The sequence below is a fragment of the Schistocerca cancellata genome, chromosome 1 (genome assembly GCF_023864275.1).
Source record: "Schistocerca cancellata isolate TAMUIC-IGC-003103 chromosome 1, iqSchCanc2.1, whole genome shotgun sequence".
NCBI classification, from domain to species: Eukaryota; Metazoa; Arthropoda; class Insecta; order Orthoptera; family Acrididae; genus Schistocerca; species Schistocerca cancellata.
In genome coordinates this window covers 475,775,354-475,802,961 of record NC_064626.1, presented here as the reverse complement: position 1 = coordinate 475,802,961, position 27,608 = coordinate 475,775,354, and the positions used below count along the sequence as shown (strand labels likewise).

The 27,608-nt window shown below is 39.7% G+C and overlaps 1 protein-coding gene across 1 annotated transcript in view; it reads right to left on the bottom strand.

Moving 5' to 3' along the window:
* LOC126177238 (nucleosomal histone kinase 1) overlaps positions 1-27,608 on the bottom strand; it is a 236,911-nt gene that overhangs the window by 91,903 nt on the left and 117,400 nt on the right. The window contains exons 5-6 of the mRNA XM_049924440.1: positions 22,148-22,344; positions 137-353 (exon numbers count right to left, since the gene is read on the bottom strand). Of these exons, the coding sequence (XP_049780397.1) occupies positions 137-353; positions 22,148-22,344 (414 nt within the window). The remainder of the gene's footprint in view (positions 1-136; positions 354-22,147; positions 22,345-27,608) is intronic.

The following is a 27,608-nucleotide window of genomic DNA, read 5'->3' as shown; positions in this document are numbered from 1 at the left end:
ATATGAGGATTGATATAGTGACATAATACAATACGCAAACTATATAATAACCACACTAAACACATACATTTTAAAAAAGAAGTTTGTTACAATTTAACATAAAACTAGTAACATATATTTTGGAATTTCTTCATACCTCCCACATGGGCATCTCTGCTCTCATACTCAATGGTTCCATTGTGAGCTCTCTTGGGATCAAGCTTGTATTCTGTAGATGAATATCGTGTTGCTAAACCAAAATCCACAAGGTAAACTTGGTCTTCCAAGCCTTTCTTCAGACTTAACAGTATATTACTACCCTTGATATCCCCATGGATGTAAGATTTTTCATGAATGTATTCAAGGACATCCACCTGTTGAATAAAAACACATTCATACACACATGCAGCATAAGATGAATTTCAAACAATTTATTTACATTTGCTTACTGAATAAGCAGTATTTTACACTAAAGGTTTATTTCAACTGCACTCAAATAACAATCTATGGCTAGACCTTAATAGGTGACTTTAATCAAAACCAGATTAGCCACATAAACAATTTAACTGCAATAGGCTTTATCATAATAATAATCCTCACTGTTGGTCTATAGCAAAGATAGAAAATACAAAACTGTATTTTACTCTGAGCATAGCACTTAAGTTTTACACACAGCAAATCCTGTTTCGTTGCACTTTAATGTAATGACATCATACAGATGGATATAATTACAATATTTCACATCTAGTGATCTGTCGTGCAGCAGCAGTACAGGTGTATATTATGCATGAATTGACTTTCGTTCAATGCCCAGTGCATTAGTCTGTTTTGTCAAACAGAAGGAATAAAATCTATGAAAACTTTTGTTTCAAAACTAACCACAGAAACTTGATCATGATCAAGTGAGTTGGCTGTCTCTGGTAGGGTGTCTTTTAGTTAATCTACAAGTTCAATGACCCATACATGGAGTGATAGGAGTGTGTAAGTAGAGCAATCCTTACTCGTGAACAATGTCTGCAGCATAAGGTGCATTTTTCTCATGCAAAGTAATCTTAATCCTTTGGTCTATTCTACACTTTCACAGTAACAATAACATCAGGGAGAAAGAACAAAATTTAATACAACAATGTCAATAATATGAAAAGGATATGTTGCTACTCACCACATATAGGAGGCACTGAGCTGCAGACAAATGTAATGAAAAAGACAACTAAACATTTAAACTTACGGACAAGTCAGTCTCCCCCCCCCCCCCCCCCACGCACACGCACACGCACACGCACACACACACACACACACACACACACACACACACACACACACACACACACAGAGAGGGGCACTGCGACCTGACTGCGTCTGACATGAGCAGCAATCAGTTGGTGTGTGGGTGGTGGGTATAAGGAACAGGCATGGGATGGGGGGGGGGGGGAGGGGGAGATAGGAATGTGCAGGAGCATGTTGAGGACAGGATGGGTTGCTAGCTGCAGAGTCTGGAGGCTGTGCATGGTGTGGGTGGGAACAGTGAAAGGGAGAGAAGTACAGAAGAGGAAAAGAATAGCAGGTGTGTTGCAGGATAGAAAGTGTGTGCGCGCGCGCGGGCGCGCACTCTCTCTCTCTCTCTTATTCTCTCTATTTTGGAATAAAGATTTTTTGGCTGAAAGCTTAAATGTTCAGCAGTCTTTGACATTATACCTGTCTGCAACTCAATGGCTCTTCCAAATGGTGAGTCTCAACCTATCCTTTTCATACTGTTGTTATTCCATCCTGAACTTCCCATTGTTTACTATCACAATGAAGTTGACATCATTAGAGGGAAACAAAAGCCCTTTTGGGCAAGGGTGAGAAGACAAATCAATCGCAGCCTCATTACAGCAACTATCCTGGCACTTGTCTGGCGTGTCTGGCCTGATTTACAGAAACTCTGAAAGACTAAAATTTGGGTTCCTACAATGGATTTCGAGAGCCCACTACTTTTGTAAAAACAGTAACTTAATCACACCATCAAGTCCATAAGTTTAACATATATTAATAACACTGTATGTATATATGTATGTTCAGGATCTCCTCCCAAACCCCTGGATCGATTTCAACAAAATTTCATGCACAAACAGCAAACTTCACAAGTATTAGCACTGTTGATTTTATAATCACTTAGCTTCTTTAAGAGAGGGTAGAGCCAAAATGCCTGGTTTATTTTTTTAATTTTTTGTTTTTCCCAGCCCCTACCATACAGACTGGCCTGCATGGCAGAAGTATTGTTTGGGAATAGTATCGGACTGCCTTAGCAATCTGATTTGCTGGGTACACTACACATCGGGGGTAAGAAATGGTTTCCAGCGTCAGATTTGTAGGCTGCCTCCCTGACAGGCTTACTGTTGCAGTATCGAGTTGCTTTGCATGGCAGCCTGTATGTCAGGGGCAAAAAACTGTTTTCAAGCCTCTGGTGTGAAGACTGCTCTGTGTGGCAGGCTTTTTGTGGGAGTAGTAGCGGTCTGCATTATTGACCTTCTTTGCAGGGGATATACATGTGAACGGGCATGGCTGGGCGGGAAGGATGAGATGTACAGAGGGAGGGAGAACGAGAGGATGGACAGGGAGTGAAGGAGCACGAGAGGATGGACAGGGAGTGAGGGCAGGAGAGGATGGAAAGGGAGTGAGGGAGCAGGAGAGGGGGTGGGCGGCAAAGAGAGGAGAGAGAGAGAGAGAGAGAGAGAGAGAGAGAGAGAGAGAGAGAGACAGGAGGGGACAAAATGGGGGGGGGGGGGAAGAGAGAGAGAGAGAGAGAGAGAGAGAGAGAGAGAGAGAGAGAGAGAGAGAGAGAGAGAGAGAGAGAATTTGGAGGTGGAAAGAGAGGTGGTGGAGCTGGACAGAGAGAGGAAAAGGAGGAAGAGATGGACAGAAAAAGGGAGGAGTGAATGCGCAGGAGACAGGTGGGAGGTGTAATGGTGTAGTGGGCAGTTGGAAAAGGAAGAGGGGTGAGGAGAAGATGGACAGAGATAGGAGGGGACGAAGTGGGGGAGGGGAGGGGGGGGGGAGAGAGAGAGAGAGAGAGAGAGAGAGAGAGATAGGAGGGGACAAAATGGGGGGGGGGAGAGAGAGAGAGAGAGAGAGAGAGAGAGAGAGAGAGAGAGAGAGGTGAACATAGAGATGGAGGCAGGTGCAACTCGTGTCAAAAACATACGAGGTGCATTCAAGTTCTAAGGCCTCCGATTTTTTTTTTCTAATTAACTACTCACCCGAAATCGATGAAACCGGCGTTACTTCTCGACGTAATCGCCCTGCAGACGTACACATTTTTCACAACGCTGACGCCATGATTCCATGGCAGTGGCGAAGACTTCTTTAGGAGTCTGTTTTGACCACTGGAAAATCGCTGAGGCAATAGCAGCACGGCTGGTGAATGTGCGGCCACGGAGAGTGTCTTTCATTGTTGGAAAAAGCCAAAAGTCACTAGGAGCCAGGTCAGGTGAGTAGGGAGCATGAGGAATCACTTCAAAGTTGTTATCACGAAGAAACTGTTGCGTAATGTTAGCTCGATGTGCGGGTGCGTTGTCTTGGTGAAACAGCACACGCGCAGCCCTTCCCGGACGTTTTTGTTGCAGTGCAGGAAGGAATTTGTTCTTCAAAACATTTTCATAGGATGCACCTGTTACCGTAGTGCTCTTTGGAATGCAATGGGTAAGGATTACGCCGTCGCTGTCCCAGAACATGGACACATCATTTTTTCAGCACTGGCGGTTACCCGAAATTTTTTTGGTGGCAGTGAATCTGTGTGCTTCCATTGAGCTGACTGGCACTTTGTTTCTGGATTGAAAAATGGCATCCACGTCTCATCCATTGTCACAACCGACGAAAAGAAAGTCCCATTCATGCTGTTGTTGCGCGTCAACATTGCTTGGCAACATGCCACGCGGGCAGCCATGTGGTCGTCCGTCAGCATTCGTGGCACCCACCTGGATGACACTTTTCGCATTTTCAGGTCGTCATGCAGGATTGTGTGCACAGAACCCACAGAAATGCCAACTCTGGAGGCGATCTGTTCAACAGTCATTTGGCGATCCCCCAAACAATTCTCTCCACTTCCTCGATCATGTCGTCAGACTGGCTTGTGCGAGCTCGAGGTTGTTTCGGTTTGTCACACAATGTTCTGCCTTCATTAAACTGTCGCACCCACGAACGCACTTTCGGCACATCCATAACTCCATCACCACATGTCTCCTTCAACTGCCGATGAATTTCAATTGGTTTCACACCACGCAAATTCAGAAAACGAATGATTGCACGCTGTTCAAGTAAGGAAAACGTCGCCATTTTAAGTATTTAAAACAGTTCTCATTCTCGCCGCTGGCAGTAAAATTCCATCTGCCGTACGGTGCTGCCATCTCTGGGACATATTGACAATGAACACAGCCTCATTCTAAAACAATGCGCATGTTTCTATCTCTTTCCAGTCCGTAGAAAAAAAATCGGAGGCCTTAGAACTTGAATGCACCTCTGAACCTCGTACGTGGTACTTAGGCAATCTCTCTCTCTCTCTCTCTCTCTCTCTCTCTCTCTCCCCCTAACCTTTTCCCCACAGGTTCGCTCGCATACCCTTTCAGGACATATCTTGCACCCATCTCCTCCACCCCCATCTCTCTATTCACAGTTTTCTGTTTACCACCTCCTGTGCCTTCTGTGTCCTCCTCTTCCTACTCCTGTCTCTCTGTCTATCTCATCCTCCTCACCATTCTCTGTTTCTCCATCTCCTCCTCCTCCTCCTCCTCCTCCTCTTTGTCCATCTCCTCCTACCCCTCTCTCCGACCATATCCTCCTCACCTCCCTCTGTCCACACTTCATTTCTCCTATTCGATTTCCACCTGCTCACTACTCCTTTAAAAATTTCCCCTGGCTCCTGAATTTCTCCTCCTCTTCCTCTCTCTAGCCATTTCCACCTCATCCTCTCTCTGTCCATCTCAACCTCCGCCCAAGACATGTACACCATCATGTGTAGACCCTGCAGAACAGACTGATAAAGGAGGCTGATACTACTCCCACAAAACGCTTGTTGACCAGGGCAGCCTACACATCAATGGCTTGAAAAACTTTTTGTGTGTCTGAACTGTAGGCTGACCTGAAAAGCACATCGATAAGGCACTCCAATAATACTTCAACTTAAATACCTGTCATGCAGAGAAGCCTAAATACTAGGGGCTGGAAAAGCTTCTTGCCCAAAGCTCCGCTCCTATGGGAGCCAGGAGATTATAAACCCCACAGCACTGATACTCTTGAAGTTTGCTGTTAGTAGTGTAATAGCAAAAAATAAATAAAAGAGAAAAATCATTTTTATATATTTGTGAAAATGTCTCTGAAATTATGAAAAAGTCATACAAAGTAACACATACAATGTACAAATGTATAAGTGCAGCTGCTTCCCATGCCTACAATGCAATTCTGTAAACGCATCTATGGCAATGTGTCTTCACAGCTCTATAGATGGCTATTGCTTTTCGACTAACAGCCATTTTCATTTTGCAGCTGAAAGCTGTTAAAAGCACTGCCAGGTTTCATGGATTTTCATGAAGTTGACTCAATTGTGGGAGTGTCCTAGGATGACAGAACAAATCTATTAAAATTCATGCACAATGCAGCATTTTTTCATGTGCTCAATGTTTATGATGTCTCTCTTGAACTGTGTGTCATACAATGATACATTTGTATAGTCATTTCAGCACGATGTGTGGATACTATATATGAAATAGGTTACCAATAGAGTTAGTAGCAAAGAAGTAATAAATTTAAAAGACACGCAGGATGCAGCAGTTTTTCATGCACTCAGTGTTTGTGACATCGTATCTTCCGATTTATGTGTCATATAATGATATAATTTTGTAAGTATATTTGGTGGCATAAGTGGATACTGTCTGCAAACTGTGCTGCACATAGAGTTAGTAACAAAGTAGCAATACTTTCGTTGGTGCATTTAGTAGCATATGTGGATACTGCCCATGAAATTTACTGTGAATAGTTGGTAATACAGAAGTAATGAAGTTAAAAATCATGTATGATGCAGCAGTTTTTCAAGCATCTCATTGTTTATGACATCCTCTCTCCTGAAGTACGACAGGTACGTTGTTCTCACCCCCACAGTAAGAGATACAAGAAACAAGTTTGAAGTTAGGTTGAAATCCGTCCAGTGGTTTAGGAGGACTGACATGCACACCCACCTGCACAATTTTTATAATATGGAGGGGGTGGGAGGGGGGGAGGGAGATTATATAGTTATAATAGAAGGAAACATTCCACGAAGGAAAAATATACCTAAAAACAAAGACGATGTGACTTACCAAATGAAAGTGCTGGCAGGAAGACAGACACACAAACGAACACAAACATACACACAAAATTCAAGCTTTCGCAACAAACTGTTGCCTCATCAGGAAAGAGGGAAGGAGAGGGAAAGACGAAAGGATGTGGGTTTTAAGGGAGAGGGTAAGGAGTCATTCCAGTCCCGGGAGCGGAAAGACTTACCTTAAGGGGAAAAAAGGACGGGTATACACTCGCACACACACACATATCCATCCACACATATACAGACACTGTATATATATATATATATATATATATATATATATATATATATATATATATATATATATATATAAACAAAGATGATGTGACTTACCAAATGAAAGTGCTGGCAGGTCGACAGACACACAAACGAACACAAACATACACACAAAATTCAAGCTTTCGCAACAAACTGTTGCCTCATCAGGAAAGAGGGAAGGAGAGGGAAAGACGAAAGGATGTGGGTTTTAAGGGAGAGGGTAAGGAGTCATTCCAGTCCCAGGAGCGGAAAGACTTACCTTAGGGGGAAAAAAGGACGGGTATACACTCGCGCGCACACACACACATATCCATCCACACATCCATTGATAACAGTTCTGTTCAATATCTCAAGTGTGGTCCATAAAGTGGCTATTCAAACTTGGGAGGGAGGGGGGGAGGGGGGGGGGGAGAATCCCTGAGAATTCAAGGTGCGAGCAGGAAGACGGTGTCAAGAAGCTCCTGATAAATTAATGGAAATGAATAGTGAGCAGGGAAAGGGGGGGGGTGGAAGGGTAAGGGGAGAGGCAGAATACCACAATAATGACTCCTGTTTCCTCTCCACCGGGCAAACCACAGTTTTTAAACATTGATAATTTACACAGACAGGGTGTCTACGTGGACAAGAAAAAAAAATTCCCGGATTTTTCCCGGATTTCCCGGTTAAAAACACAATTTCTCCCGGATGAATGAAATTGCGTATAAAGCTGGTGAAAATACATCCGGGTTAAGTAACAGTATACTTTCCCTCGGAGCTATAAAACGTATCAGTCCTTTGAATCGTAAAGGTCTTATACCGGCGGAGGACGTCCCACCACTTTAGGAAACGAAATTCTGGATAAACAATGCGTTTGGAAAGTTGTTTGATGCGAGACAATTATTTTCGTATTGCGAAAGTATTTACACAAATTCCAAAAATTACAGCACGGTAGCTTCCGAAACTCTAAAATAGAGATTGCGTTGAGCGATGAACTTTTGTCAGCCAGTCATAGCTCATGTCACGTACCTCGCTAGCGGATGACGGCAGTTATTCAGAGCACGAGGCCTATGAGAAAGACAGGCCGCGGCGCGTACGTTACGAAGTTACGCCGAGCTCGCTCAACTCAGCAAAGTGCGTTTCTACACCAATTAACTCGTAATCAGATGCGTATGTACGAACGAGAATTGAATCATCTATTGGCATCCACTGTTATTAGTCCTACAATGATAGGAAGTCCGTAGGCCTACTAACAGGCTCTAATTTGGCAATTAAAATCGTGCCAAAATGATTATCAGTTGCGTAGAAAAGTCGAAGCGTTCTGGCATGAAGAGACTTGTGACATTGCTCAGTAACACATTATGCACATTTTTTTGAAGGTCAATTACACTTTTTGGCATCGATTGCATAATTTTTTATCTATGAAAGAACAACATTAAATATGAAAACTAACCTCAAGCTCGGTCTTTTTTAGCGTGTGTTACATGTTAAGTCATATCAAATACAAATGTACCGGTAAAATTTTAAATAGCGGCATAAATGACTTATCTTCTGGACCCGACAGTTTTCAAATGGCTGATCCTCAAAGTGTTACGTTTTGAATGAGAGTTAGAACGCCCTGTGATTTAAGAAATTCACTGCACATTCTCATACTTAACATAAATCATCTTGCATGGAAATTTACTTTGAAAGTAACGCATCTCAAGCCACTATTCGTAATATTTTCTGGTGATCTGTTAGAAATTTAAACAATTGTGACGTCACGCACATCGAATGCACGTTAGTTGTTACGGACGTACTGCATAATCTTCGATCTAAAGCCTTTGACACTTTTCGGTGTCGGCAAACTGGTCTGTGCATTGTGTAAATTACCCATTTTCTATCCAACAAAACTTTTATTTTGGTGTTATTCTCTGATTTATGTTTCATTGCTGCAGTATTATTCAGCAGTAGTGGACTAAAGTTCTTTGTCAGCGTATCTGATCTTACACGTCAAACCTACAAAATTAACTGAAATCTAAAACAATGAAAAATCCCGGAATTCTAAAAAATTCCCGGGTTTTTCCCGGATTTGTCCCGGATGAAAAAATTCCCGGGTTTTTCCCGGATCTCCCGGGCCGTATACACCCTGCACAGAATAATACTCACATAATTAATACACTTTGAAATAGTAAGTATTTAAAAGCTTGTGATTTATAAAACTCAATTCCAATGCTATGTTAAAAACACAAAATTACCTGAAATTTTATGAATTTCCTGAAATTCCCTGGGATTTTCCTGATTTTTCCAGATAAAATGTAATTTCTCGAGAATTCCAGGTTTTCCAGAAGAATGGCCACCCTGGTGCACAATTCGCTACTTCCATTTAAGATTTTATTTACTGAAAATGGAGGATTCACAGTAGATTTTGATCATCATGTGTGAGCTGATGAAAATCTCTGTGCAACTGCTAAGAGAGGACATCAGCAATATTTCTCAGACAATGAATGGGCAAGTGTTCCTTGTGATAGCTTAATAGGGACATACGAGCTATCACAGAAATTAAATGGTATTTATTATCAGGACTAATGGATTGGTCAGGGAGATACACACTTAGCCTCACTTTGCAGATCTCAATCTTCTATGCTTTGATTACAGACCACTTGGAAGAACTGGTTTACAGCACTTCAGTCAATGGCATGCAAACTTTATACTAGATAGTGTCCTTCATGCATGCTAGCACATATAAAGACATCTTGATTAAATTCAAAGATTACGCAATTCCTTATGCTGAAGGGCAGATATCATCACACTAAGCACCTCAAATGAACAAATGTTCAGACCTCAGATAATATGCTTTTCCACATCCATTTTTGTTTACTTTATTTTCTTGTTATCAGGTTGGTGCATACGTTCATAACATTTTTGTATTGCATGTTGGTATTCTGGTTGCTATGGGTTTATTTATTGGCTGATTTTTTATTTGTAGTTCACTGTTGCTATATGAGTTTACATACTGTCAATTTGTCATTTGGAGATAGGGAATGGAGCTGTGGACACTATAAAATGGAGTGCCAAGTGAAGAAATCAGAACATTTCCAATATATTCTTCTGTTTGAGTTCAATAGAGGGGTAACAGCAGCAGAGGCAGCCAGAAACATTTGCGCTGCATGTGGGGATAATGCCACTGGACAGAGCATGCCAAAAAAATGGTTTCTTTGTTTTAAGGAGGATCGTTTTAACATCAGTGACTCTCCACATTCAGAAAGACCTTCGGGGTTTGATGCAGATTGTTTAAACACATCAATTCACAATGATCCATCTCAGTGCACTCAAGAACTAGCAAATGTGATCATTTCACCATTGTGCGACATTTGTATGCAATGGGGAAGGTTCAAAAATAGGGTTAATGGGTAGCACACGCTCTAAGCCAAAAATTCAAAAAAATCAGCATATGTGAATCTCTGCTTTCTTGTCACCATCTGGCTCGTGAACAACTCTGAACACTTGTATTCTGTATCATTATAAGTGATGAGAAATTATGTCATTATGCTAAAATAAGGAAAATAAAGGAATGGTTGAGCCCAAACAAAGCACCAATTCCCCATACAAAGACCCACTCAAATCCACAAAATATAATGTTATATCTCTGGTCGAACAGCAACAGTGTTGTGTAGTATTAATTGATACCCCGAGGTGTAACTATCACTGCTGACATTTATTGTTAACAATCAAGATGTCTTGCAGATGCAATACAAGAACAACAACAACCAGGAAGGCTACGTGAAGTGACGCTAATCCATTATAGTGTCCACCCGCAGTCTGCTAGACTGACTGAAAGCACTATACAGGAATTGGTTTGGAAAGTCATTCCACACCCACCTTATTCATCTAATCCTGCCTCCATAGATTTTTACCTTTTCTGTTCTCTATCCAACAAATTTGAAGGAATTTCCTTTCCATTATCAAATTGCACTCTGAACATTGCTTGACAAGTTCTTCACCTCAAAACCATGTGATTTCTACAGTCATGGAATAATGTCTCCATTATGTGTATCTGTTGTGTTTATTAAACTTATGGAAAAACACTATGAACTGAAGCACCGACCAAATATTTCATTTCAGAAATTGTTCAATTTTTTTAAGCTTTGTGTATGAAAGGCATAAGTACTGATAAATTATTATCAACAAAGTGTCATCTAGAAATAAAATTCTGTCTATAAAACATCGACATGTTATTAAGAAATTCATTTGTGGTAATCATAGCACTCAGCAACCAAAAAAGGAATATAGATTATAGTTTAATATCACATCCCAGCATTTGCCTTATTTAATTTATGGAAACTAAAGAGAGACTAAGCCTGGATGGCTGGAAAGGGATTTGAATTGCCACCTGCTTAATGTGAGTCCAGGTAATCAGATAGCCACTGTGCCATCCACTCAGTCTCTGATAGGGCAGTTACTAAAAAAGCTCTCAGACTAACTGCTATGCTATGAAGTTTACCTATGAAACATTAAATTATTGTCATGCCAGATTAAGTATTGATAATACTTTGTAAGGCATGCACATTTGAGCGAAATGTTAAGTGGACACACACACACACACACACACACACACACACACACACACACACACAGAGAGAGAGAGAGAGAGAGAGTTTGTTTATGGAGCTGTTAATTATGTGAGGGTTTGATAACTAGAGCTCATATGCAGTTATTTTTTAAAAAGTGATGTCGACATCTATTAAATAACTTTTAATCACAGGAAACAGAGTTCAATCAAAATATCTCATACGGAAAAATGGTATACCTTGCTCAAAAATTACATCATAGCAATGACAGATCCATGACGTCACTCACAGTTACAAAAATGTATTCTTTAATTTAAAAAAAGATAAGGAAAGGAAAGAAAATATTTCACAAAGTATTACACTGAGGTGACAAAAGTTATGGGATACCTCCTAATATTGTGTCAGGCCTCCTTTTGTACACACAGTGTACCAACATCACGTGGGATGTGGGATGGACTCAACACGTTGTTTGACATCCCCTGCACAAATACTGAGCCATGCCACCTTATAGCCATCCATAATTGCGAGAGTGTTGCCGGTGCAGGATATTGTGGACAAACTGACCTCTAGATTATGTCCCATAAATGTTTGATGGGATTCACACTGAGCAATTTGGGTGGCCAAATCATTTGCTCAAATTGTCCAGAATGTTCTTCAAACCAACTGCAAACAATTGTGGTCCGATGACATGACACAGTTGTTTGGTAACATGAGCTCCATAAATAACTGCAAATGATCTCCGAAGTAGCCAAACATAACAATTTCCAGTGAATGATGGTTTCAATTGGACCAGAGGTCCCAATCCATTCCATGTAAACACAGCCCACACCGTTACAGACACAACACCAACTTGCACAGTGTCTTATTGACAACTTGGGCACATGACTTGGTGGGGGTCTACACCACGCTCGAATTCTAACACCAGCTCTTACCAAAGAAAATCGGAACTCATCCGACTGAGCAACAGAGATGCTGCAGGTGATGTCCTGCTGTTAGCAAAGGCACTTGCATCAGTCGTCTGCTGCCATAGCCCATTAATCCCAAATTTTGCTGCACTGTCCTAATGGATAGATTCGTTGTATGTTCCACATTGATTTCTGCTGCTATTTCACACAGTGTTACTTGTCTGTTGGCACTGACAACTCTATGTAAACGCTACTGTTTTCAATTGACAAGTGAAGGCCATCGATCACTGTGGTGAGAGGTAATACCTGAAATTTGGTATTCTCAGCACACTCTTGACGCTGTGGATCTTGGAATGTTGAATTCCCCAATGATTTCTGACACAGAATGTCCCATGCATCTAACCAACTATTGTTCTGCATTAAAAGTCTGTTAATTCCATTGTGCAGCCATAATCAAGTTGGAAACCTTTTCACATAAAACACTTGAGTACCTATGGCACATCAGCCAATGCACTGTCCTTTTGTACCCCGTGCATCAATACTAATGCTGTTTGTATATTTAAGTATCACTAACCCATGACTGTTGTCACCTCAGTGTATGTATTATAATGAACTGATACGTGTTTCTGTAATAGGAATTTCAGAATTACGATGTCTTATCGTAAAGGAGGCTAGTGAATTACTTCCACGAAATTGTTACTTTATTTGAAATAAAATAAAATATATAACTTACGTAGATCAATATATGCTATTTTCATAAATACAAAAATTCTATTATAAGTATTTCTGAGCCATGGTGGAAGAAGAAACTCAACATGAATTTCAAAATGTTATTGCCAAGAAAATATTTAAATGAAGGTTTTTAAAAATGTTTTGATAGAGTATCTAGTGTCAAGTTGCACCAACTTTGAGATCAATGTTTGAATTTTTGATACAATTAATCTAACTGAATGTGATCTAATAGTACTCAGCTAGAATTAGATACGATGGGCGTTTGAAAAGTCTGTGCAAAAATAAAAAATACTTGTGAGTTTGGGGTAAACCTTTTTTATTTTTCGACATAGCCTCCTTTTAGACTTACACACTTCGACCAACGCTGTTCTAATTTGTTTATACCTTCCAAATAATATGAACTGTCCAAGTCCGCAAAATAGCTATTAGCTGCTACCATCACCACCTCTTTTGAATAAAATCTTTGTCTTGCCAGTCATTTCTTCAAATTATGGAACAAATGGTAGTCCATGGGAGCCAAGTCTGGAGAATAGGGGGGATGTAAAACGAGCTGGATTCCTATTTCCATTAATTTTGCGACCACAAATGCTGAGGTGTGTGCTGATGCATTGTTGTGATGGAAAAGGATTTTTTTGTGGTCTAATCACCGGCGTTGTTCTTGCAGCTCGGTTTTCAAACGGTCCAATAACGATGAATAATATGCACCTGTAATAGTTTTACCCTTTTCCAAATAGTCGATGAGGATTATACCTTGCAAATCCCAAAAGACAGTCGCCATAACCTTTCCGGCCGAAGGAATGGTCTTCGCCTTTTTTCGTGCAGATTCTTCCTTGGTAACCCACTGTTTAGACTGTTCTTTGGTCTCAGGAGTATAGTAATGTATCCATGTTTCATCCACAGTGACGAAACGACACTTAAAGTCCTGTAGATTCTTCCTTAACAGCTGCAAACCATCCTTGCAACACTTCACACGATTCCGTTTTTGGTCAAGAGTGAGCAATTGTGGAACCAATCTTGCGGATAGCTTTCTCATGTCCATATGTTAATGCAAAATATTATGTACCCATTCATTCGAGATGCCCACAGCACTAGCAATCCCACGCGCCTTAACTCTTCTATCATCCTTAGCACATCATGGATTTTATCAATGATTTCTAGAGTCATAACCTCCACAGGGCATCCAGAATGTTCAGCATCACTTGTGCCCATACAGCCACTCTGAAAATTTTCAAAATACTTATAAACGGTTTTAATCGAAGGTGCAGAGTCACCGTAATGTTTACCAAACTTCTCTTTTGTCTCCTGAGGCATTTTGCCTTTCATAAAGTAATGTTTTAATCACCACACGAAATTCTTTGTTGTCCATTTTTTGACAATACCTTGACTTCCTTGATTCACACGAATGCCAAGCACAATGAGATAGACCAATATGGCTGAAACTTGGTGTGTGTTCTTTCCAAACATGCTACTAACTAAACATGACCTCAATACGTGCCGGTGATGCCATCTCTCGGACTTTGCATGGACTTTTCAAACGCCCCTTGTAAGAACTGAATATTTTTTAAGCCAGTTAGTTCAGAAGGGTAAGATAACACAGTGGGTGCTGATGCCAATTGCAGGAATGTGTGTGAGGATTCTTAAAACATATCATCAATCATCACAATTATAATCAATTAGAAAATTTAAATGAATTATTCATTTATAGTGATTAGCTTACAATGAATATTAGTTTTAACAAATGAAACAGTAACTCCAAAATAAATTTGTCTAAAACACTGCGAAACAGTATGACAACATGCATTTTTTACACATAGTGACAAAGTCACACAGGAGCAAAGCGATCATGGTACCGTATACACCAAAGCACCAAAGAAACTGGTATAGGCACACACATTCAAATACAGAGAGGTGTTAACAGGCAGAATACAATGCTGGGGTTGGCAATGCCTATATACGACAACAGGCGACTGGCACAGTTGCTAGATCGGTTTCTGCTGCTATAATGGCAGGTTATCATGATTTAAGTGAGTCTGAACCTGGTGTTATGGTCAGCGAATGAGTGATGGGACACAGCATCTCCGAGGTAGCGATGACATGGGATTTTCTTGTAAGACCATTCACGAGTGTATCGTGAATATTAGGAATATGGCAAAACATCAAATCTCTGACATCGCTGAGGCCAGAAAAAGATCCTGCAAGAACGGGACCAATGATGACTGAAGAGAATAGTTCAACGTGATGGAAGAGCAACCCTTCCATGAATTGGGACAGATTTCAAAGCTGAGCCATCAGTAAGTGTCAGCATGTGAACCATTCAATGAAACATCATCAATATGGGCTTTCGGAGCAAAAGTCCACTCGTGTACCCTTGATGACTGTACGACACAAAGCTTTACACCTCACCCGCTTCCATAAACATGACATTGGACTGTTGATAGACTGGAAACATGTTGCCCAGTTGGACGAGTCTTGTTTCAAATTGTATCGAGCGGATAGATGTGTATGGGCATGGAGACAACCTCATGAATAAATGGACCCAGCATGTCAGAAGAGGACTGTTCAAGCGGATGGAAGCTCTCTAATGGTGTGGGGCATATGCAGTTGGAGTAATATGGGACACCTGAAATGTTTTGATACGACTGACAGGTGACACATACATAAGCATTCTGTCTGATCACCTGCATCCATTCATGTCCACTATGCATTCCGACAGACTTGGACTGTTCCGCAAGGACAATACAACACCCCATACATTCAGAATTGCTACAGAATGGCTCCAGGAACACACTTCTCAGTTTAAACACTTCTGCTGGCCACCAAACTCCCCAGACAAGAACATTATTGAGCATATCTGGGATGCCTTGCAACGTGCTGTACAGAAGAGATCTCTGCCTCCTCATACTCTTACAGATTTATGGATGGATTAATGGTGTCACTTCCCTCCAGCACTACTTCAGACATTAGTCAAGTCAATGCTTCTGTGTGCTCGCAGGGGCTCTACACGATATTAGGCAGATGTACCAATTTCTTTGACTCTTCAGAGTATACAGTTCTGTAGAAAACTGAGGAGATCGCAAGGTGCTGTCAGTAACTTAATACAAAATGATTTTATTGATCCAAAACGACACATTGTGCGATATGCCAGCATCAGATAATAATTTATAACAGAAAGAGACAACAATATTCAGAGCAAAAGATCTCTGAAAAAAGTACTTCTCTATTTTACTTTTGGTATGCACTTTGTGTAAAAACTGTAACACCACAGAGCAATGTTATTGCATGCAAAAATATATATTCTACTGCTTCATTACCAGATACAATATGACATCTTGTAAGCAATCTACATTTTTTTAAAAAAAAATCTTTTGCTCTGAATATTGCTGTCCCTTTCCATTATAAATCTGAAATATTGTAGTGAATTATTGTTATTCATAATGAAGCCTTGCCAAGCTTTGGCACATAATATCCCATAATCTTTCACATAATGCCAACTGGTGTTAAAATTTACTTACTTTGTACACAGCTCATGATTGTTGTTCAGTCTGTTCATGTTGGTTACATTAATATCATTTAACTATCAGGACAACTGGTTACCTTCAGTACCAGTGTATGGGCCTCACGCTCATAAGTCTACATGAATTGTGCACAATGGTTTTGTAGCCATTGCTTTTTTCATGTGTAGTTATATGTAATTTTCTTTTTAACAAATTTATCCGACAATGGCATATGCCAAAACACGTCATTTTGGATCAATAAAGTCATTTTGTATTCAATTAATGACATTAATTTGCAGACCTGAACCGCATAACCCACTCCTGATGATGATGATGATGATGATGATGATTTAATGTTGCTCAATAGCCTGGTGCAAGTCTTTTATTGGATGTGACTTTGTTGACTTGCATGTCTCTAACCTACCCCCAGTTTGGGCACCCACTGACTGTTCTTTACCCACCCTACAAGCCTCCCAGCAGTATCCAACAACAAAAAGAGTTAAAGGGATTTTGTTATGATATTTTTAAAAAAATGGCCAGGTAGGTCTTGTACACTGAAGGTTCCGTACAAATTTAGTTATGTACGGCCTATATAGACAGTTTATCCATTCTAAGAATTGAAGATATTGACAATTTTTGCCTGTTACTGACATTGATTATGGCAAGATATTGATCCCAGGGACTTCAAGACCTTCGAGAATGTTTTAATTTCATGTCTGAAATCAGATAACAAACGACAGAAGAATTTATTTCTTGTGATTAATTACAAATTAACATTTTTGGATTTTTTCCTTTACTTGCACTGTGAAATATTGCTTCTTGCCAAATTTCATGATACTAGGCCAACAAGAAGTGTCCTATAGGCTTCAACGAATGAGTTTTCGAGTATTAAAATATGTGGCATAAATGGTCATTTCTTTTGACTGCACTGACTTAAAAGCTTAAAATTTTCACACTGCCAACGGGCCATGATCCTAGTATATGACAAATTTGAACTCGATATGTCTACCTGTTCATCATGAAAAACAGTTCTTAACAGTCGGATGGATGGACAAGGGTTCTGTTTTTACACATCGAGGCATGAAATCCTAAAACCACTGAAATAATGTTAATATCTTTACTTGTGATTTCCTGTAAAATGTATTCATTAAAGCTTACATATGTTATTGCAAATCACAACACTATCTGAAATGACAGTAGTACATGAGAAATATGTCAAACATGAAGAAAGTAAATAAAAAATGTGCCTAGCACAAAAACTACTGCCAGGTTTGAGAACAATGAGGGCTAATCATGGGCACAGTGTGATCTACATCTGCATGATTACTCTGCAATTCACATTTAAGTGCTTGGTAGAGGGTTCATCGAACCACAATCATACTATCTCTCTACCATTCCACTCGCGAACAGCGTGCGGGAAAAACGAACACCTAAACCTTTCTGTTCGAGCTCTGATTTCTCTTATTTTATTTTGATGATCATTCCTACCTACGTAGGTTGGGCTCAACAAAATATTTTCGCATTCGGAAGAGAAAGTTGGTGACTGAAATTTCGTAAATAGATCTCGCCGTGACGAAAAACGTCTTTGCTTTAATGACTTCCATCCCAACTCACGTATCATATCTGCCACACTCTCTCCCCTATTATGTGATAATGCAAAACGAACTGCCCTTTTTTGCACCCTTTCAATGTCCTCCATCAATCCCACCTGGTAAGGATCCCCAGACCGCGCAACAATATTCTAACAGAGGACGAATGAGTATAGTGTAAGCTGTCTCTTTAGTGGACTTGTTGCATCTTCTAAGTGTCCTGCCAATGAAATGCAACCTTTGGCTCACCTTCTCCACAATATTATCTATGTGGTCTTTCCAACTGAAGTTTTTCGTAATTTTAACATCCAGGTACTTAGTTGAATTGATAGCCTTGAGAATTGTACTGTTTATCGAGTAATCGAATTCCAACGGATTTCTTTTGGAACTCATGTGGATCACCTCACACTTTTCTTTATTTAGCATCAACTGCCACCTGCCACACCATACAGCAATCTTTTCTAAATCGCTTTGCAACTGATAATGGTCTTCGGATGACCTTACTAGATGGTAAATTACAGCATCATCTGCGAACAACCTAAGAGAACTGCTCAGATTGTCACCCAGGTCATTTATATAGATCAGGAACAGCAGAGGTCTCAGGACGCTTCCCTGGGAACACCTGATATCACTTCAGTTTTACTCGATGATTTGCCGTCTATTACTACGAACTGCGACCTTCCTGACAGGAAATCATGAATCCAGTTGCACAACTGAGACGATACCCCATAGGTCTGCAGCTTGATTACAAGTTACTTGTGAGGAACGGTGTCAAAAGCTTTCCGGAAATCTAGAAATACGGAATCAACTTGAGATCCCCTGTCGATAGCGGCCATTACTTCGTGCGAATAAAGAGCTAGCTGCGTTGCACAAGAACGATGTTTTTTGAATCCATGCTGATTATGTATCAATAGATCGTTCCCTTCGAGGAGATTCATAATGTTTGAATACAGTATATGCTCCAGAACCATACTGCAAACCAACGTCAATGATATAGGTCTGTAGTTCGATGGATTACTCCTACTACCCTTCTTAAACACTGGTGCAACTTGCGCAATTTTCCAATCTGTAGGTACAGATCTATCGGTGAGCGAGCGGTTGTATACGACTGCTAAGTAGGGAGCTATTGTATCAGCGTAATCTGAAAGGAACCTAATTAGTATACAATCTGGACCTGAAGACTTGCCCGTATCAAGCGATTTGAGTTGCTTCGCAACCCCTAAGGTATCTACTTCTAAGAAACTCATGCTAGCAGCTGTTCGTGTTTCAAATTCTGGAATATTCCATTCGTCTTCCCTGGTGAAGGAATTTCGGAAAACTGCGTTCAACAACTCCGCTTTAGCAGCACAGTCGTCGGTAACAGTACCATCGGCACTGCGCAGCGAATGTATTGACTGCGTCTTGCCGCTTGTGTACTTTACATACAACCAGAATTTCTTCGGATTTTCTACCAAATTTCGAGACAATGTTTCGTTGTGGAACCTATTAAAGGCATCTCACATTGAAGTCCGTGCCAAATTTCGCGCGTCTGTAAATTGTAGCCAATCTTCGGGATTTCGCGTTCTTCTGAACTTCGCATGCTTTTTCCGTTGCCTCTGCAACAGCATTTGGACCTGTTTTGTGTACCATGGGGGATCAGTTCCATCTCTTACCAATTTATGAGGTATGAATCTCTCAATTGCTGTTGCTACTATATCTTTGAATTTGAGCCACATCTCATCTACATTTGCATATTCAGTTCGGAAGGAAAGGAGATTGTCTCTTAGGAAGGCTTCTATTGACACTTGATCTGCTTTTTTAAATGAAATTATTTTGCGTTTGTTTCTGGTGGATTTGGAAGAAACGGTATTGAGCCTAGCTACTACGACCTCGTGATCACTAATCCCTGTATCAGTCATGATGCCCTCTATTACCTCTGGATTGTTTGTAGGTAAGAGGTCAAGTGTGTTTTCGCAACCATATACAATTTGTGTGGGTTCATGGACCAACTGCTCGAAATAATTTTCGGAGAAAGCATTTAGGACAATCTCGGAAGATGTTTTCTGCCTACCACCGGTTTTGAACAAGTATTTTTGCCAACATATCGAGGGAAGGTTGAAGTCCCCATCAACTATAACCGTATGAGTGGGGTATTTATTTGTTACGAGACTCAAATTTTCTCTGAACTGTTCAGCAACTATATCATCGGAGTCTGGGGGTCGGTAGAAGGAGCCAATTATTAACTTAGTTCGGCTGTTAAGTATAACCTTCACCCATACCAATTCGCACGGAGTATCTACTTCGACTTCACTACTATATAAACCACTACTGACAGACACAAACACTCCACCACCAATTCTGCCTAATCTATCTTTCCTGAACACCGTCTGAGACTTCGTAAAAATTTCTGCAGAACTTATTTCAGGCTTTAGCCAGCTTTCTGTACCTGTACTTAAAGGGAAATAGGGATACTAAACTCACAATATGAAGAGAGGGACGACTGGTACAAAGCTAAAGAGAAGAAAACGTAATGAAGAATGGAGTAAGATTGTGGAAGCTAATACTGTGTTCAGGAGACTAGATCCATACACAGTCTACAGGCAACAAAAATATAAAGAACAAAGTAGCAGAACTGGATATAATATGAATTAATGGTTAAAAAGTTGATATGCCTGCATGTATTTATCTTATACAAAGTATCTGCATACCTATTAGTCAACATTAATACAGTATATGCTCACTGTCACCTTTACAATGGCTTGAATTCTGAGGATAACTTTCAATAAGATGCCTGAATGTCTTCAGAAGAATGGCATGCACTCTTCAAGAGCCAAAACCAGTGATGTTGGACGATGGAGCCTGGAGTAAACTCAACATTCTCACTCATCCCAAACTTTTTCCACTGGGTTCAGGATGAGACTTTGAATAGGCCAGTCGATTTCAGGAATGTTATTGTCCACAAGCCATTGCCTCAGAGAGCCTGCTGTGCTTTATGACATGGTGCACCGTCATGCTGATACAATTATCCTCTCCAAACTGCACCCAATACACAATGCTGTAAAATGCATTACTAGCCTCCAGTATTTAGAGGCAATAAGGGGAACACACGCTAACCAAAAATAAAAAATAAATAAGATAACAACCCATACTGCAATGCAACCTCCTCCATAGTACACAATTTGAACTACATATGATAGTAGGTAATGCTCGCCAGACATTCACCAAACCCAAACCCCTCCACCTGACTGCCACAGGGTATAGCGAAATTAATCACCCCAAATCACTTTTTCCAGGTAGCAAGTGTCGAGTGGCATCACTCTTTACACCATCTTGAACATCACTTAGCACTGAATACAGAAATGTGTGGCTTATGAGGAGCTGCCTGACCATTTTCCACCCTTGTTTTTGACTCACTACACACAGCCACTGTGTTAACGGGACTGCTGTTAGCACTTAGGAACTCATGAGCATTCATTCCCTGGATTTCATTCGATTTTTTTACAACCAACCCATAATGCTCAATGGTCCCTGTCCATCAGTACATGATAGATGCTTGGTCTTCGTTTGTTGTGAACGTTCCTCTGTGTTTCCACTTCACAATCTTGTCACTATTAGTCAACACTGGCAGCTTTAGATGCACTGAAATGCCTCTGATGGACCTGTTACTAAATTTGCATCCAATGGCTAGTCCGTGTTCGATGTCACTGAACTCTCTTGGCTGAACTGCTCTGCTGTTACTGTTTCTCCACCTTTTATACTAGGAGGTCAACGTCTTGTGACATCTAGACGTCAATTCCGCATTATAAAGGGTTGTCCAGATACTTCTGATCAGATCGTGTCTACATAAAATGTGAGTCCTAATTTGTGTGAAAAATTTTACATTTTTTTCCAATCACGAGAGGCTCCTGGAAGACAAACTTAAAAGAACACAGTTGAAGTTAATATAAATATGTGACAAGTGCAAATATAGCTAATTAAACTGTTTGCATGTTTGACATCTACAACAATTAAATTGTACACAAAAGTTCCCTTGCTATAACAGACATCTTCCAATACTGTTTCACCCAGTAGCATAAAAACACACAAACTAAAGTTTGTTTTCAGTGTTTATGATTTTCAAATTTCTCACTAAAAGGAAGGATAAAAATAAAAAAAAATGTGCGCAGTTCTCTGCCTGTTCCCAAGAAAATGGTCTGTACAAGAAAAACCAAATATAATTCCGCAAAAAAATATTTATGCACAATTTTTCCTTCAATGGAAATTCTTTTGACGACATTAACTGAGTAACATGTAAAATATTTAAAAAATGATAACCTTGTTAATACTGTGATAAAATGCTTCCAGTACTTACAATTTGTAAACCTATTGCCAACACCGTAGCAATTGGAAATGTGCGATTATTCTCCAGGAACAGTGACCATAAGTCTTTTCCATACCGTTCCATCACAAGAAATCGATATTTCTGATTATTATACATGTGAGACCCAGAGCCTATATACATTGGCAGACCAAGACATTTTAACTTCTTTTGCTTTGTCCATTCAGCTACTGAAAGAAAAATAAAACATTTGCTTCATTAGATATGCACAAGGTATAAAGAAAAGAGGAAAAATGGGGGAGGGGGGGGGGGGGGGGGGAGGAGGAGATCCAGAATTTTCCATGCTGTTAATAAACAGGTTGTGTCACATAAGCCATTTGATGACACAAACTGTGATGATTAGCATCAACACTGATGATGAAAATGACAAGGATGATTTGATACATAAGGACTCAATAGTGAGATTGTAAGTGTTTTACTAAAATATTATGAGAGAATCGTGTATTTAAACCGTTAAAACTTTACATTTAGGCTTCGAAGTCACTGTTGATTACATTCTCATTCATATAAACTGACACTGTCACACACAACCAAACAAAGTAGAAGCTGTCAATATAGTCACGTGATAAATTTTCTGCTGTATTTAGGAAATTAAGTTTAATGGTTGATGTGGGGTAAAATAAACGTGGCTAGCTGATCATCTATAAAATAATGGGATGAAGCAACTACATTTCACAAACTTCTCTCCAAGAAGTCAGAAATCATAAATGATTTAAAATTTTCACTGTGTTTGTCAAACATCAATCTATCATCTAAACCAGAGGTTAGACAATGCAGTAGAGAATTGCCCTCTTGACAAAATATAAAACAGTCACATAAAATCAATATGCTCCCTACAACTTGTCTGCCTCAACAGGACAGATAGATGTACTTCAGGGGTAACGTAGTCGAAAGGGTATTAGCCCAGACTAATATTTGGCCCCTGAAGAGGCACAGCAGTCTTTTTGGTAGTTGCTGGGCCAAGAGTCTGGATAATTAACTAACCTGACCTTGTAACATTAACCAACATAGCCTTGCCTGCAAGGGAAAGGCCCATCACATTACAAGTTCCCCTTACATTCATAAGGATGTTGTTAGTGAAAGAAAAATCAATAAGTAAGTAAGTAAGAAAAAAATAAAATATCTGGCATTCTGTGGGCCAGATATGATATATAAGAACAGTTAACTGAGTAAGTAGGTTTAATTACAAACAAGACAATAGGAGTTTGTGTTGCAGCCTACTTCCATGTCATTCAATCTGCACATTGTGCCAATAAATGCAGGCTAACAATAACAAGTAAAGACTTTCTGGGGGAGGGGGATGGAGGGGAGGGAGAGAGAGAGAGAGAGAGAGAGAGAGAGAGAGAGAGAGAGAGAGAGAGAGGAGGGGGGGGGCATCTAATATAAACTTAAGTACAAAGGACTTGAGGTGGTCATCTTGCAACTGAGTAATACATTCACAAAGCAAGCATCTGCTTCAGTTGTAACAAGAATTTATTTATTATCTGCATGACCAGTTTTAAAGCATTACAGCTTCATTCTCAGGTTCTAACAATTAATTAAAAACAATCATATAAGCATGGCAGTTGGGCCAGTTAGTATGGAAAGTCAACCTCCCACCCTCCCACATGTAAAGGAACTACAAGCAGGTTACAGAGCACATCGCCGGGGCCAACAAGGAAAGCAGCGAAACAAGAACAACAACTAAGTTATACAAACTTGGGACTCATCTTATGTGACTGCAATGTGTAAACTTATGTTTCTGAATAAATCAAGGAAGTTTAATGACATTGAACAGTGATATATGTTCAAATAGGAAATCCGAACAACCGAATCAAATATGTGATGAGTGTTTGACTTCTTGAGGGTTCGCATAGAAAAATACCATAGTACGAGAGCCACCATTCCAGAGAAAGGTGTATTGAGGAAGTACCTCGACTCTGGCCTTAATATTTCAATTATTTATACAGCACATGTAACAGTCTGTATGGAAAATAAAGCTACCTTTCAGAATATAATAAAGGGATAGCTTTATAGGACGACTGACAATCAAGAGTGCAATTTTTCTTTCCATTGCCCAAATAGGGAAATATGTGATGACTGTAACAGATTTCAGAAGTATTTCAAGGATTCCTCTTTAAGAAAAAATGAAGAGACACAGCAGCGGAAAATGAATTGTCAGTAGGAAGAAGGCACACAGAGGTATTCCCAAAATAAAGTTTACATGGAAGAGGCAACAGCAATCGCTATGAACTTCCACAAGTGCCATGTGACATCAAGTCTTACCAATGGACAGTCATATAACTTCCTTAAGTAATGAACATTTAATGTAACTATTCACAATATTCCACCCACCAACCACACAATTTGGAACCAAGCAATTGGTGGTGAGGTGGTAATGAAACAGCTTTCTGTCTGTTAAAATTGGCTGAAGATCATCTTGAACACAAACAATGATTTTACCTATCCAGTCAGCTAAGTTAGCTACCCTAAATAAACATCGAAACTGCAATTGTGTGTTCTTTTTCCGTATTACCTAATCTGTAACAAATTAAATACAAAAATCTCTATAAAGCGCACCCCCCCCCCCACCCCCACCCCACAAGATCGACAGCATTCATTCTGTCACAGAGAAAACTGATATTCCACATGTGATAACGGTAGAATCCTTCTCATTTTCAAAGTGGAAAGGCTCAAATACTGTGCGGATAGAGTTATATCTTACAAGGCAGAGTTTACAGATTGTAGCTTTCAATAAATGGACTTCAGATTGCACTGCAGAGTTCCTCTGCAACTTACAGTCATTCATAAACAGGGTGTATACGTGGACAAGGAAAATAAATTCCCGGATTTCCCAGTTAAAAATACACTTTCTTCCGGGTAAAAACACTTTCCCCATGTTAAGTGACAGTATATTTTCCCTCTGAACTTATCAATCCTTTGAATGGTTATGGTTTTATACACGGGTGTAGAATTTTCCGGCACTTTAGAAAACGAAATTCAGGGAAAGAGAGACATATTGGAAATATCTTTGATGTGCAGCAACATGTACGCTGCATATTTTCGTATTACGAAAGTGTACACTGGAATTCCACCAATCACCGCATGTTACTTTCCGAATCATTGAAATCGAAATTGCGATGCGCTTCTGTATGCCAGCCGAAGACAGCGGATATTCAGAGCATAGGACACGTGATCGATGTAGTCAGCCAACAGCAACATCCATGTTAACTAGCACGAACACACAAACAGGGAAAGTTAATAGTTTAAATTAATATACATAGTGTTGCTACATGAAAAGAAAGCTTTCACATATAATATTGTGTCTGTAAGATTAATACGCTGCAAGAGAAACTAAGCTTTCGCATATAATGTTGATCTTCTTTGGCGTGTGTTACAATTAAAGATATGTCACACAAATAAGCCAGTAAAATTTTTACAATGACAAATGTGTGATCTTAAGGGTTCAAAATTCTTCTAAATGGCTTGTCATCAAAGAGTTGACTTTTAAATGAGAATCAAACGCTCTGTGATTTAAGAAATTCATGGTACATTCTCGCACATAGTTCAACTTACATAAAAACGATATTTACTTTGAAAGTAACACTTTTCAAACCACCATTCGCAATATATTCCCGTGACTTGTTTAGAAATATACGTTCGTTTCAGCAGTTGCTAGAGAGTGCAGATAACAGGCAACACTGCACTTGCGCAGCTACCATGGCATCGGAAGCCCGTCTGTACGATGTGTAAAACATTGAAAGATCATACATTATGTCATAAAAGAAACAAAACATCAGAGGATACTCAAAGAGCATCGGAATTTCGTGAACCATACTAAACTGTGCACATTTAAAGAGCATACTTAAAACGCACATTCGAATTTCTAGATTCCCAATGAAGTAGACCTCGGACTGATATTAAGCTTTTCAGTGTGGTTTTCGGGATGTAAATTTTCTTGGAGCACCAGTACCGTATTATATCATGTTTGGTTCTTTATTATTGCATAATGCCATATGTGCTGAAAGATGAAAACATGCACTTGAAATGCAGCGAACAGTTGAAACTAGCCAGTACTGTGGAATTAAACCTTTCGTTTCAAATACATTGACTGCCTCTTCGGAAAAGGTTAATAAAAGTCAAATTTCTTAAGCAAACAGACAAAAATAACTTCATTGTTCTGCAAGGCGATTGATTAATGCTCGAGTGTCACAAAGGCGGAAATAAAATAAAATCTGAAACCATATTTTAGCCTTCCGTAATTATGTCAATGTATTTTAATTCACTTGATAGCTTCCGGCCACATTTGATGTAAGAGTAAACGAAGGGGAAACAGCAAAATCACTAAATGTAAAAACTGGTCACGTGGAGACTGCCCAGTATAACTCAGACTGCTCTGCACCTCTGCGTATCAGCCCCGTATCTACGATATTTGCTAACCGAGCAAATACTTAAAAATAAAAAAATTGAATTTTCAAAAATGTGTTCATCTTGTAGCGCACATCTTTCTGAAACATAAAACATATGTATTCGAGGAAATACAAGACATGTTATTTGGTCTTAAGTGTGCCAAAATGCAGTGCCACGCCTCTTCATACAGCATTCCTTTACCCCAAGTCACTGGATACATAAAACCAATAAAGACAAGAGACAAGCAAAAAATTACACATTTCTTCAATCCTTAGCTCCTAGCATTTTTTTCTCTCTCTAATCTTGCTACAGCTTCACACGGCATGTTTTCCTTTCTGCGAAAGAATCTATTACCTCATCAAAGTTTGACAAACGTTTTGCTACATGAAAAATCGAAATGTTGTTATCTAATACTGAAAAACCTGTTAATACAAATAATACCCAAGATTGGTGTGGTTACTCGATCTGATTATGTCTATTTTGTAACTGTCTGCGAGATAAAACAAAATAGGCCTTTCTAATATTGCAGCAATTTTGCAATACACCAAATAAACGAGACTGTTTTGGCACAAATGGTCATTTTTATAACACGACAGAATATAATTCACGAAGTACCAAATGCCTATTAGACTTACTACAAGCAAAAAGCTTGGATTTCGCTACCAATTACAACAACGCTGATCATTCGCCAACCCAATCAACCACATAATCAGACAGCGATTGGCGTTCATTCGTTCAGCTTTACTCCGCTCAGCACTTATAGCCCCGTCCCCTTTTGTCTGCAGAAAGTTTATTTCTAGATGCAACGAGGATTCTCCTGACAGAGACATCATGTACACTACGCACGCATTCAAAAATCAACTTCAGATTCATTCAGAAACGTACTTAAAATGTGTTCAGTAATGTTAAAAAACCACCAGGAATGTGGTTCAAAATCATATGAGTAATCGATTTGTGAAACAAGTTTTTTTTTCCTCCGGAATACGAATTTGGCACCCCGTTTTCTTGTTGGATCTAGCTGCTTGCTATGATTGCTTGCACAGCC